The sequence below is a fragment of the Apodemus sylvaticus genome, chromosome 16 (genome assembly GCF_947179515.1).
Source record: "Apodemus sylvaticus chromosome 16, mApoSyl1.1, whole genome shotgun sequence".
NCBI classification, from domain to species: domain Eukaryota; kingdom Metazoa; phylum Chordata; class Mammalia; order Rodentia; family Muridae; genus Apodemus; species Apodemus sylvaticus.
Genome location: NC_067487.1, coordinates 5,071,127 through 5,084,052, shown reverse-complemented (window position 1 = coordinate 5,084,052; position 12,926 = coordinate 5,071,127). Strand labels below are relative to the sequence as shown.

General features: G+C 52.1%; 1 protein-coding gene across 1 annotated transcript; it reads left to right on the top strand.

The window, feature by feature from the left end:
- Positions 1-8,890: 8,890 nt before the first annotated feature.
- On the top strand, positions 8,891-12,437 carry Irx2 (iroquois homeobox 2). The gene is made up of 4 exons (XM_052159990.1): positions 8,891-9,142; positions 10,379-10,781; positions 11,061-11,774; positions 12,385-12,437. The coding sequence occupies exons 1-4, from the start codon at positions 8,891-8,893 to the stop codon at positions 12,435-12,437; spliced, it is 1,422 nt and encodes a 473-aa protein (XP_052015950.1).
- The last annotated feature ends 489 nt before the right edge of the window (positions 12,438-12,926 follow it).

Genomic DNA, 12,926 nt, shown 5'->3' with positions numbered 1-12,926 from the left:
TAAATGAAAAAGACAGCATGAATTTAAAAGAGAGGAAGAAGGGGTATATGAGAGGATTTGGAGGGAAGAAAGAAGATAAATGATGTAATTATTTTATAAACAAATACATTTTTAAAAAGAGAAAGAAAAATGTTGGCATAGGGTCTGGAGATATGGACCAATAGTTAAGAGCACTTGTTCTTTCAAAGGACCTGAGTTCAAGCCCCAGCACCTGCATAATGGCTCATAACCATCTGTGACTTCAGATCTAAGGAATCTGTGTCCCCTCTTGACCTCCTCTGACACTGCACGCATGTGACACATACATACCTGCAAGGAAAATACACAAACATAAATAATGAAATTAGGTAAGTATTTAAATACGGTGTTTATAACCTGCTTCCATTATGGTACTTTTTACTAAAAAATATCAAAGCTCAATTTGCTTTTATTTAACTTTCTTTTTTATCAAAGTGTCAGTATTCATTCATTCAGCTGCTGTGATATATGCCCTTTCAGGGACATCTGCAGGTAATCTGAGATAGAAAATGAAACCATATGCACACATTTTTCAAGAAATAAAAAGTCTGGAGATGACTGCTAACTCACAAATGTATTTTTAAAATGAAATGCTAATACAGGTTTGGTGACCCATTTCTTTAATCCCAGCACAGGCAGGTGGATTTTATTTTAGGATTTCTTAATTTATTATATGTAAGTACACTGTAGCTGTCTTCAGACACTCCAGAAAAGGGAGTCAGATCTTGTTACGGATGGCTGTGAGTCATCTTGTGGTTGCTGGGATTTGAACTCAGGAACTTTGGAAGAACAGTCAGTGAGTGCACTTAACTGCTGATCCTTCTTTCTAGCCTTGGCAGGTGGATCTTTATGAGTTTAAAGCCAGCCTGATCTACACAGTGAAATCCAATACAGCCAGGCATACAAAGAGAAACTGTTTCAAAAACAAAGAAACAAAAGGCTACTTGAAATAGTCTTATCTTTTGGGCACTGCATTGGTTGCTTGTGGCAATGACAAAAAAAAAAAAAATCACCTGAGAAAAACAATTTAAGGAAAGAGGGATTTATTTGGGCTTTCAGTACAAGTGGAAACAGTTACCAAATGGAGGGGAAGGGGCTTGTCAGCAAGAAGTACAACAGGTAACATTGTATCTATACTCAGGAAACTAAGACTGAAGAGGAAGTGGAACCAGACTACAAAATGGTAAGGCCCAGCCCAAGTGACCCACTTCCATAGACTCCACCTCCTACTGTTTCTACAACTACCCAATGTTGTCCATAGCAACATCATCTGGGGAACAAGAATTTAAACAATGACCCTATGGTGACAAGGAAAGCACTAGAGGCCTTAAAACATAGCTACCCATGCTGATCTTATTCTATCCTCAGAAGCCCAAGCTGCTTTGAGGGAGTATTACTGGACTTGGACTGGCTACATTGTCAAGTGCAGGTGGGGCTGGAAGTCAGCATCTGAAAGAACCATCTACACCATGGTTGTTTCTATCCTCCAAGCCCTATACCTACCCTAATGCCTTCCAGAAATGATCAGTCAAGAGCCAGACCTTTGTCTCTCATATGTGCATTCATTTAATCAGTGCTTGTCTAGTGCCTAGGCAGGCTGGCATAGAGGCAGTGGCAGAAAGTGAGGAGAGCCATGGAGCAAGAAGCCCTGTTGATGGCCACATTGCCCCTGGAAACTCCTGAGAAGGCTTTACTAAAGGCATCAGCCAGTAGAAGAAGCCCTGCTGTGGAAAGTAGTGGCAATAACCACTAAGGCTTCAGGATTATCAGGTTTGAACCACAGAACAAAGCGATGCCTTGAAACATATTGCTCTCCTCTCTGCCTCTGCAGCTGGTTACAATGAAAGACCATGGTAAAGGGTTTCTCTCTCAATGCAGAGGCTTTATAGGGACTTGCAAATACCCCCATTCCTCTGGCTGCAGCCAGGACAAGTGGACAGAGCCTACAGCCACTGTTTCTCAAAAAGCTCTGTGTTCCAGTCTTGGAGAGAGAGAGGTAGCCTGGCAATGTCTACAGTAGGATAAACCTCTCCCTCCCTGCCTCTGCCTCTCTTTCCCTATCAGGCTTCTTACTCCCTCCACAGGCTCTTACCCCAGCTTCCTATCGCCTGATGTACCCTCCCTAATTGTTATTTGAATTATCTAAAATACATTCACCGTTCACTATGGTGCTAGTGCTAGAATCCCACACAGTGCAGAAGCAAGGCACTTCCCACAGAGGTGTGCAGGTGTCCTGCCTGCATTTAGACCTCTTCGGGCAGAATCTATGGCCTAAAGAATTCCTGTATACACAGTTCTGATCAGTGCAGGGCCACATCCCCCACTTCCTGTAAGGAAAACACCCTGCCCAGGTCCCTTCCATGCCTCAAACAACCCCACCCAACACACACACAGGTGCCATTTGTTTTAAAGGTTAAACTGCAAACTCAATATGTCTGTATTTATTATAAAAAGAGATACAGAATTAAAATGTTTAAGAGAGGGGTTGTTTTTAAGTCAAGCATCCCCCTCCCCCAAGAAGCACATGATACTTCCACACCTAGGGTGCTCCTTCGTAAAGCTAGTGCGTAACTGTAAATATTTTAGAAACATAAAATAGCTCACACAAAGGAAACGTGCAGAGCAATATATCCTCATGCAACAGCCCTTGGGGGCGGGGGGATGTCTAAGAATTGTTAGGGCCCTGCAATGTTTATTTACCCATTCCAGGAGTGTCTTTCAGGACAGACCCCTACTGACAGAGCTGAGCCCTGCACAGGTATCTCATGCCTGCAGTAGGATACGGATGGTCCTCCAAGGTCCCCTCACTCCATCTGGAAGCACAAAATACTGCCACTTATTTTTAAATTCCACCTTCATTCCTCTCTGTCCTCTTCCCCTGTTCTCCAGTCTCCTGCTGACCTAAGCGGTTTCTCCAGGGGCAACATTTTGTGGGCCATCCACCAGGAGAACTCAGGTCTGCTACTCTGTGTCACAGTCACCCCAGCACCCATGTGGCATTTGCTATGTAGTGTGCAGTGAGGTGGGCAGACAGCAGCTCTTACCTCTTGCTTTTTCAGGTGTCACTAAATGCCTCTCCTGATTAACTCTTTGAAGCAATTCGAGCTGTCACAGTCCAGATGGTTGGGATACCTTCTGCCCTGGGTCTTGCTTGAAGTTCTGAGGTGAAGGCAAGAAGTGCATCTCTTTGTCTGGAAGCCTCCCCTGGCACAGTGGATCCAGTCATTTTCAGGTTCTTCTAGTTGTGGAAGTGTGCACATTTTCTCCCAGTGTTACTCCAGAATTCGTAACTCTGCACCCTTCTCCCTTCTCCCGGTGCGTTTTATTTTTAATTCAGATTTTATCCATTTTAAACGAATTTGCATTCCCTGCCTTGTCTCTCCCTCCCTCCCCACATTCCTCCTTTTTCTTAAAAATTATAATATCCCTTACAGTTCCCAGGTATATAAAAGCATTCTGAGAGCGTGAGAAAATGGTGTGTTCAAGGTTACCTGCCACCTAGACTACATCCTGGAGAGTTGTTTGGGCATACCAGTGAGAAACGGCAGGTGGAAATTAAGCCCAGCCACACTCTGCAGTACCTGCTTTCTTGGAGAAAGACTTGCAGAAGTGTGGGCTTTCTTGCCTTGCTTTCCTTCCAGCAGACTCCTCCCAGGCTCAGGCAGGTTTGCATGGGGTCAAGCTTGAACGGCAGGCTCTGGCGGCTGTAAACCTGACCGCAGAGCCCAGAGCCCGCTACCGTGGGTTTGGGGAAAAGTGTCTTCCAAGACCAAGAGTAAGCAAGCCCCCTAGGAACCGAGCTCAGCTGCAGGTCTGACCTGTGTTTGCAGCGCGGGCTCAGGGGGGCTGGCTGTTTAGTTGCTTAGCTGCTCTCAGCTGGTGCAGAAATCGGTCCCCTTTTAACTCCCTCACCGGTTCTGGTACTGCAAACTAGCACAGTCCCAGGAAGACAATGTCCCTAGTCCAGTCTTTGCCGGGCTCTCAAGCTACGCGCGCTGCGCTCCCTCCTGGCGGAGCCGCGGACTCCCGGACCTGCCTAGTGCGGCCACCTCCTGGCGGAGCGCAAAACCCTGGGCCGGGTTTCGTGGACGACTTTCCCAGGACACGGGTGGACCATGACGGGGCAGGATCGCAGTTGAGAGACAATGGGAGAGAAAAGGAGCAGACAGAAGCACGACAACAGCAGATAGGGGTGAGAACAGCGACCAAATGGCCAGAAGTGGAGAGCTGTGCGGGCTCGTGCAGGAGAGAAACTTCAGAAAGCCTGTCTGAAGCGGAGCTTCTCCCGGAGAATGGGAGCACTAACGAAATCAAGGAGAAACTAGTTAGCCGAGTTGAGGACGGACCGGGGTCTGGAGCGAGGGAGCAAGGATAATTAAAGGAGAAAGAACTGGTTAATGGAATTCTCGATCCTTGAGAGGGAAACAAGAAAAATAATGCGTCCCCCCCCCCCCACCAACGCCCCACCCACCCCCACCCCCAGCTCAGAAAGGAAAGCAGATCCGGGCTTCGCAGGGGCAGCAGCCTCCTGTGCAGGCCAAAGAGGGCAGACCTTGCAAGCGGGTTTGAGAACCTCAGGTGGGGCCCCAGACTTCTCTTTCCAGGATGCGGACATCAAAGAGCCCCTCACCTTCCGGGGACTGCCCTGCGTGCGCGCTTTCCAAGAAAGCGCTTAGGCTTTAGAAACTAGAAATGCAGAGGCAGCCCCAAAATAATGTAAGCCCAAGGAAGACTTCTTTTGCGTGTGGAATTAAAGTTGGTGCACTGAAAATTGTTAAAACAAAACAAAAACGAAACTTAAAGAAAAAAAGAAACAAGGCTTGACTTCATCTCTGCTTTCTTGATGAGCAGACTCGCACATGCCAGAAAGTCCTGGCTGCTAATATAATGACTACGACTTGATACGCTGAAACTTACTTACATTTTAAATTTCCTTCATTAAAGTAAGCCCACTTTAAAAGTGGATGTTTCGTTTTATTTAAGATAAAAAGTATCTGCAAGCACTAAAATGGCAGCTTATTTTGGGTCCCAAACTTAAATAAAGCCACGGAGGGCAGACATGAAACAGAACAGTCATGGGTTAAAGAGCTCTAGCTTTATTGAAATGCCTTGGTATTATTGTTTTCCTTCTTTCCCCGAATACAACAGAAGTGGAAAGAGACAGATCTGTCCACTGGCGAGGTGTTAGCCACGCGTCGGTGGCACAGTGGCAGCACTGGGCTTCCGCAGCTGGGCCTAAGCCGGTAGGCGCGGGCCACAGCGCCCCCTCGCCGCCCGTCGCGCGACTTTAGTCCTCTTTGCCTCCTGAAAACCATGGGACTGGACAGTGTCAGGCCAGCGCCTGGGCCTTTGAAACCAGTTCTGTACCCAGAAAGATCCTCCATTCCTGGCCTTAATATTTGGCTCGCCAGTGGCCTCCACGAAAAAACGGGGGCAGTTTGAAAGAGTCGATAGCCTGGGCCAACTCTAATTTCCGCCTCTGCTTGTGTGAGGACATAACATGGTTTGTTTTTAACTCCACTACATATGTGAGAGAGGGTCCACAGCAAGTACCCACAGCCTGGGTAACGTCCCAAGAGACCGCTTTCTAGGCAGTCGCCCGATTTCGATACATTGTCCACTCCATGTATGTAGCTGGAGAAAGAGAAGCTAAGTACCGGAATTCCTAAGAGAGTGCTACATCTAAACTCCCCTTCTTCCTTCCCTGAAGAAAAACATCCTGGCCTCTTTTGAAACTAGAAGCCAAGAGCATTTTGAGGTACCCCAGTAGCAGTGAGGATTGACTGCCCAGGCTCTATCCTTGGAAAGTAAATTTCCCTCATTGTTTTGTTGTTGTTGTTGTTTGTTTGTTTGTTTTTAAGATTAAGGCAACTTCAACCTAAGAGAAGAAAAATAGGCTTTTCTAGAGTTTGGGGGTATTCATGTAAACCAGAGTTTTAATGCCCCAATTAACATGGGAACTCACGAGTTAATGTCCCTGTATAGGCATTTTAATTTGCCACAGTCACTACCAATAAAATCGGCATGTAGTCAGATTCGACTGTTTAATTGCACAAGGTAGGCTGTTTTTATTAGTAACAGACAGCAGTATGGACATTTTAGATTTTGGTGAAAGATAATTCATGGAAGAAATACAAGGGGGGCTTGGTCTTGATGGGTTGCATGGAGCAATAATAGGGTTGCACTTTCTCAACAGACATCTGTGGGCAGGAGGAGACCCTCCAAAGTCAAGCACATTTGTCGGTTATGTAATTAATGTTTGAATCAGCTGCATAGAGGCACAAGGACCTGCTCCATTCTACTGATTTGCATATAGAGAGACGTGTGTGTGTGTGTGTGTGTGTGTGTATGTGTATACATACACATGCATATGTATATATGTATATATACATATGCTACACACACACATACTGCTTTCTCCTTCATACCTGGCATAGGTCAGAAGGAACAGGTAGGGCAAACCCCATTGAAATTAAAACCAGGACAGGAAATTAATCTTTGGAAAAGATTAAGGTCTGGACAATCATTCCCCAGGTAAAACTTAGATACTTCATAAAAAAAAAAACAAAAAACAAAAAACAAAAACGGAAATCAATCTAATTGGAAGCTAAGGGCCTCAGTCTGACTTGTGGTTGTTTGTTTCCAGTACAGGAAATCTCACCGAGGACCCCTTCTTTCAGCGAAAACAAAATATCGGAATAAAATGATTTGACTCCACCCACTTGCCCTGTACTGGGGTGTTAGGGTGGTGACCCCTCCTCTCCCCTTCCCTTCCCTTCCCTCCCATCCCCTTCCCTGCCCTGCCCTCCCTCCCTCCCTCTCTCTCCCTTGAATGAGGATGCTCCACCCAGGGTCTGCATTGTAGATGCTAAGCTATAAGTAGTTTGGGGTAAAATGGAAAGTGCATTATGCACTGAGACTGCTGAAAGGGGCTCAGAAGGTCTGCAGGGGAAACTGAGGGGAGGGCGTAGGGTAGTGGCAGTGTTTGAGTAGAGTGCCTGGAAAGTACCTACCAAAGTGACAAACTTGCCTGTCTGCCTGCCTGCCTGCCAGCCAAATTCCCGGGAAAAATAATCTCGAGTCCATCCCTACAATCGATTTCTGGTTCCCTGGGACCTGGGACTAGACAAAAAGCAGCCCAGCCTGGCCGACTACAATATTCTTGGGTGTCCTGGATCTGGCTGATTCAGGAGCTGGAGTGCCACAGCCCAGGCCTACGCAGAAGTCCAGCGCCCACACGCAGGAGAACTCTGCCGCCCTCTACTAGGTTCAGTGCCCACCGAGGATAGAATGGCCGCTGATCTGAGCTCAGGCCCTCCTCCTGGCAGGCAGCATCCACATGCTCTACCTAGCAAGCTTCTAAGAGACACCTGTTGGGCGGGCGCCCCCTCCCGGGCCAGCTCACACCTGACCTCTAAGAGTCCCAAGCACCCCCTCCCCCATTGACGCTCCTTCACATCCAGTGTACCACTGCCCTCCCTGGCCACTGACCCCCCTCACTAGGGGAATGGGAGCAGGTGAAGGCTAGAAAGTTTAGGGGCTGGGTCCTAAGGGCCTCCTTGGACCTCAGGTTACCTGAACCACCTCAGGACTGCACCACTTCACCAGCTGGCCCATGTCCCTTCGAGAAGAGAAGTGGCAGTGGATATCTCTAGCAAAGTCAGTCAGCTCTCCTGGCAGAACCCTCCACGCCCCAATTCGAACACACATTCAACTTAACAAAAGAAAACAAAAACTCTTTGGGGGCCCGAGTGGCGTTTGTTGAGGCGAGTCACTCACTGACGTGTTCCAGACGCTAACAGACTTGATGTTTGTTCCTAACACGTCCTGAAATCTTCTCTGTGGACTTGGACAGAAGCCTCACTTCGGGGCCTCCCACAGCTTCAAACCAAAACGCTCAGATTCCGGGTGGATGCTTAGCAGCCCAGGCGCCAGGAGCAGGAGACCGAACGGGAGGCCACGCGGGCAGCCTCAGCATTGAGGAGGTGGACAGAGGATTGTTGAAGTGGGACGGCCCGGCAACTCTGCAGGTGTCTCCACACTGCCCTCCAGCTCCCTGCGGTGTCTGCACTGGACATGGGATGCAACCTGGGCCGCTATCTTCAGGGTGACGAGGGGTGCCCGATCCGTACGTTCCCCAGGTGGATCGGACCTGGCCCGACTTCAGGAGGCCTTAGCTGACCAGTGCTGGGAGAGCAAGGGTGCCGGCAGTGCCCGGATGGGGGGCCCCCGGGAGGGAGAAAGGTGGCTAAGCCGAGGCGGGAGCCGGCGGCGGGATGCGCGGACGTGGCTGAGAGGACGTGCCAGTGGGAGGGGGTGAGCGCTACGCCCAGTTTGGCCAGTCTGGGCTTCACCGCTGCAGGCTGCGGGCCGGGGCGGGAGCAGAGAGAGGCGGCTGCGCGACAAAGCCTGCACGTCCCTCCCTCCAGCCTCTGGCTGCCACTCCTCCGCCTTCCTCTCCACTTCCCTCCTCTCCAGCTCTTTGCCCCTCCCCCGGCCTCTGCAGGGCCTGGGCGGCGGGCGGAGCAGGGGAGGGGCGGGCACCAGAATATGCAGATGAGGGTGTGACGGACAGCTCCGCGTTCCAATGTCCCTCGGAAACTCGAGCGCTCCTTTCTCAACTCCTCACTCCTGACTGCAGACTCCCCCAAATCCCGACCGCCGGCCTGGCGCGCGGTTGCGCCCACCGGCTCCGCGCTGCCGCTGCCGCCGCCGCCCCGCCGATCCGCCAGCCCCGCGCCCAGCCTAGCGCCCACCAGCACAGCCCGCCCCGGCCCGCCGCCCTGGTGCGCCCCGGCCGGGCGTGGATGGAGGGCGCCGCGCGCGCTGCCCGCTGTTCCGTGTGACGCGGGCCCCACGCCCCGCGCCCACCATGTCCTACCCGCAGGGCTACCTGTACCAAGCGCCCGGATCGCTGGCGCTCTACTCGTGCCCCGCGTACGGCGCGTCCGCTCTGGCGGCGCCGCGCAGCGAGGAGCTGGCGCGCTCGGCGTCGGGCTCCGCGTTCAGCCCGTACCCTGGCTCGGCGGCCTTCACAGCGCAGGCGGCAACTGGCTTCGGCAGCCCGCTGCAGTACTCGGCCGACGCCGCCGCGGCTGCCGCTGCTGGCTTCCCGTCCTACATGGTAACCGCTTTGGGGTGGGGGCTGGTGAGACCGGGACCGGGGCGTGGGTTGAGCTGGGTGCTGGGAACGCGACGCGGGCGGCGGCTCCAAAGTCACCAGCACCCGCTGCCGCACTAAACAAGGGACGGAACTGACCTGCAGAGCTCGTAGGCTGATTTCCCTTGAGCTTGTGCGAAGTGCTACTCTACGGGTGCCTGGGCCACGAGTTATCTCTAATCCGCGTGTGCGGATTGCTGGGGCTGAGGAATCAGTCGGCAGCTCTCCGCATTGGTTCCAGGCCGAGGGCCGCCGCTGCCCAGGCCTATAGGGCCAATGCTGCAAGGTTTGGGTTTCTTGGCCACACTGATAGTGGCGGGGTCACCGGGAGAGGAAGGCTGGGGGGGGGGGGGCAGGAACCGAGCCTCTGACTGCCGCCCTAGACCCAGGCAGAAGTTCTTTAGTCCTGGCCTTTTCTGTCTCGCCGACCCGGCTTTTTCAGGGAAAAAAATAATGTGTTAACGGATTTGGGGCCCGCTAAGTGCTGCCAGAGTTCATACTTGGCCTATGGGCTCCTACTCAAGAGACCTGAGAACTGCCTGAGCATCTCTGAGTACTGAGAATGGGCCCCGCCAGAGCGGGTCCATGGCAGTTTTGGGGGCGGGTGAAGACATTGTGTATGGGGGGAGGGGGTCTGCTCTTGGTGGAATTCCCTGGGTAGAAACCAGGTCTTGGGAGAAGGTTACAAACGTCTCGTAGTTAAACGTTAAAGGATGAATTAAAATGCTAATTACTACGTAGTTGAAGAGTTGGAAACGCTGACTGGCTTCTGGGTTGCAAATTGGATTTACTCTGCTTTAGAGGGTGAATAGCGGAGTGGGGTTCCGAAGTATTTTTTTTAAAGCTATATAAAGAAGGGAGGGAGTGTGGGAAGCCTCTGGTGAAATTTAGATATAAAGAAACTACTTGCAGAAGTGCGGTATTATCCAAGTATGTTTGCAGATATTGTTCGTGTTACTCGGGAAACTATGTCGTTTTTTTGAAAAAGTAAGATGTTAAAACAAAATTCTTGAATCAAATGGCAATAGTTTTGTTTTCCAACAGCTAGCCTTGTATTTCTCTGGTTCTCTGCCTGGAGAAAGGTTTCCGACCCAGAGAAGTCTAGCAGGAAAGACAGCAGGGGGCCGACGGAGGGTCGCCTTGGGGGTGACGCCTGGGGGGCACATGCACCCTCCACTCACAGGCTGTTGTGGGTTCCAGGGCTCGCCATACGACACGCACACCACCGGGATGACTGGCGCCATCAGCTATCACCCATATGGCAGCGCGGCCTACCCATACCAGCTTAACGACCCCGCGTACCGCAAGAACGCCACGCGGGACGCCACTGCCACACTGAAAGCCTGGCTCAACGAACACCGGAAGAACCCGTACCCCACCAAAGGAGAGAAGATCATGCTGGCCATCATCACCAAGATGACCCTCACGCAGGTCTCCACCTGGTTCGCCAACGCGCGCCGGCGCCTCAAGAAGGAGAACAAAATGACCTGGGCCCCGAGGAACAAAAGCGAAGATGAGGACGAGGATGAGGGAGATGCTTCCAGAAGCAAGGAGAGTCCGGACAAGGCTCAGGACGGCACCGAGACCTCTGCGGAGGACGAAGGTGAGCGGGGCAGCAATCGGTGCGAAGGCTCATGGAGCTTTCTTCCCAGGCGGGCTGTGGTTGGGGCGGACACTACGCACCTGTCACGCGGGGACCCGGGCCTAGAATACGGATTTGGGTTGGAAGTCCCCACGCTCTGCGGAGATGCTGGGCCGAGTTTAATGCTGTCTCGGGGTGAGGTGCGGGGTCGTGGGAAGGCCGGTGCTGAACGTTGGGAGTTTTGGGGTGCGGGTGCCCTGCTGGCCCAGCTTTCCGCCCACCATTCACGCGTCCCTGCAGGGATCAGTCTACACGTCGACTCGCTCACGGACCATTCGTGCTCGGCCGAGTCAGATGGGGAGAAATTGCCCTGCCGCGCCGGGGATCCCTTGTGCGAATCCGGTTCAGAGTGTAAGGACAAGTTTGAGGACCTGGAGGACGAGGAGGACGACGAAGACGAGTGCGAGCGGGACCTGGCACCGCCCAAGCCCGTAACCTCCTCGCCTCTCACCGGCGTGGAGGCACCCCTGCTGAGCCCGGCGCCCGAAGCCGCGCCGCGCGGTGGCAGCGGTGGCAAGACGCCCCTAGGCAGCCGGACGTCGCCTGGAGCGCCGCCGCCCGCCAGCAAGCCCAAGCTGTGGTCGTTGGCGGAGATAGCCACGTCGGACCTCAAGCAACCAAGCTTGGGCCCGGGTTGCGGGCCTCCGGGGCTGCCCGCTGCCGCCGCGCCTGCCTCGTCTGGGGCCCCACCAGGAGGCTCGCCCTACTCTGCTTCGCCGCTGTTGGGCCGTCACCTCTATTACACGTCCCCTTTCTATGGCAACTACACAAACTACGGGAACTTAAACGCAGCGCTGCAAGGCCAGGGCCTTCTGCGGTACAATACCACGGCCTCCTCACCAGGCGAGACACTGCACGCTGTGCCCAAGGCGGCCAGCGACACGGGCAAGGCGGGCTCGCATTCGCTGGAGTCCCACTACAGGCCTCCGGGCGGCGGCTACGAGCCCAAGAAAGGTAGGCTGCCTGAGGCCCGTGGGGAAGGGTTCTGGTGAGTCAGAACTAGCTAGAAACCTGGGAAAGGGCGCCGGGAGTGTGAGACCTTTGGACTAACCTAGCCTCTTGTCAGAACCTGAATTTGGGAGGGCGAGGGGGGGCAGTTGAAGAGTGAAGGCAAAAAAGGGCTAGCCCTCTTTTTCAGGTCTATCCTGCTTTATTTACTCTATTTAATTTACTGTTAACATTATCACCGTAACTATTTTGTTTTGGCAAACTTATTGGAAGGAAATGTGATCTGTGCTTGTCTCCCTGGTGGGTGTAGTCTTTCTTCTGTAGTGTTGGTTAAAAGCGGAGCTTAGTGGGATTCTATCTGCCTTTGGCTTAAGGAAAGCAGAGGTTCCCGAGAACCCTCGGAGACCTAATTTTCTTACACTACCTCCATTGTTCCCAACTCTACAACCGGGAGACTGGGGCTTGAGGAGAGGGAGAAAGGAAGGGGAAGGAGGGAGCAGGAGTAAAATGCATCTTAGATTCCCTGGGAGTGTGTCCCTTGCAGGGATAAGAGTTGGTTGGTGTTTTGCTGCCAGGGGCTGTAGCCCGTCCTCACTAACTACCCCTCCCCCGACAGATCCCAGTGAGGGCTGTGCAGTTGTTGGTGCAGGCGTCCAGCCCTACCTATAGGAGGGCCAAGGTCAGCAGTGCAAGTAAGTGGGTTCCCTCTGCATCCTTCAGCCTCAAGCCCTTGTCCTGTGTAGTGTGGTGTGGTTTTGCCTCTTGGGGCTGGAGAATAGAGTATGGGTTTCTTCTAGCCTCTTTGCCTTCTGTGTTACCGATTTTTTTTTTCTTTTCTGATCAAGTTCTGCTTTGGAGAATCACTTCTCAAAACGCAACACATACACACTACCCCTGTGTTATTGGTTGATGGTGGTTAAAAGATTTGGGTATCTCTGTGTCCTTCAAAATTGTTTTTAAACACAAAATGGACACCTTGTCTGATGAGTGAGTTGTGCAGAAACCTGGGCATTTAGCCTGTAATGGATATTGTTTTCAGAAGATTAGAGAGACACCAGAAGGCTTGGTCTTTCATGGGCCTGCTACTTGGTGTCCAGTATTCACATGGACACAGTGGACTCTGTAGTTCTTCTAGCCCAGAGCTGTCAAAAAAATTTT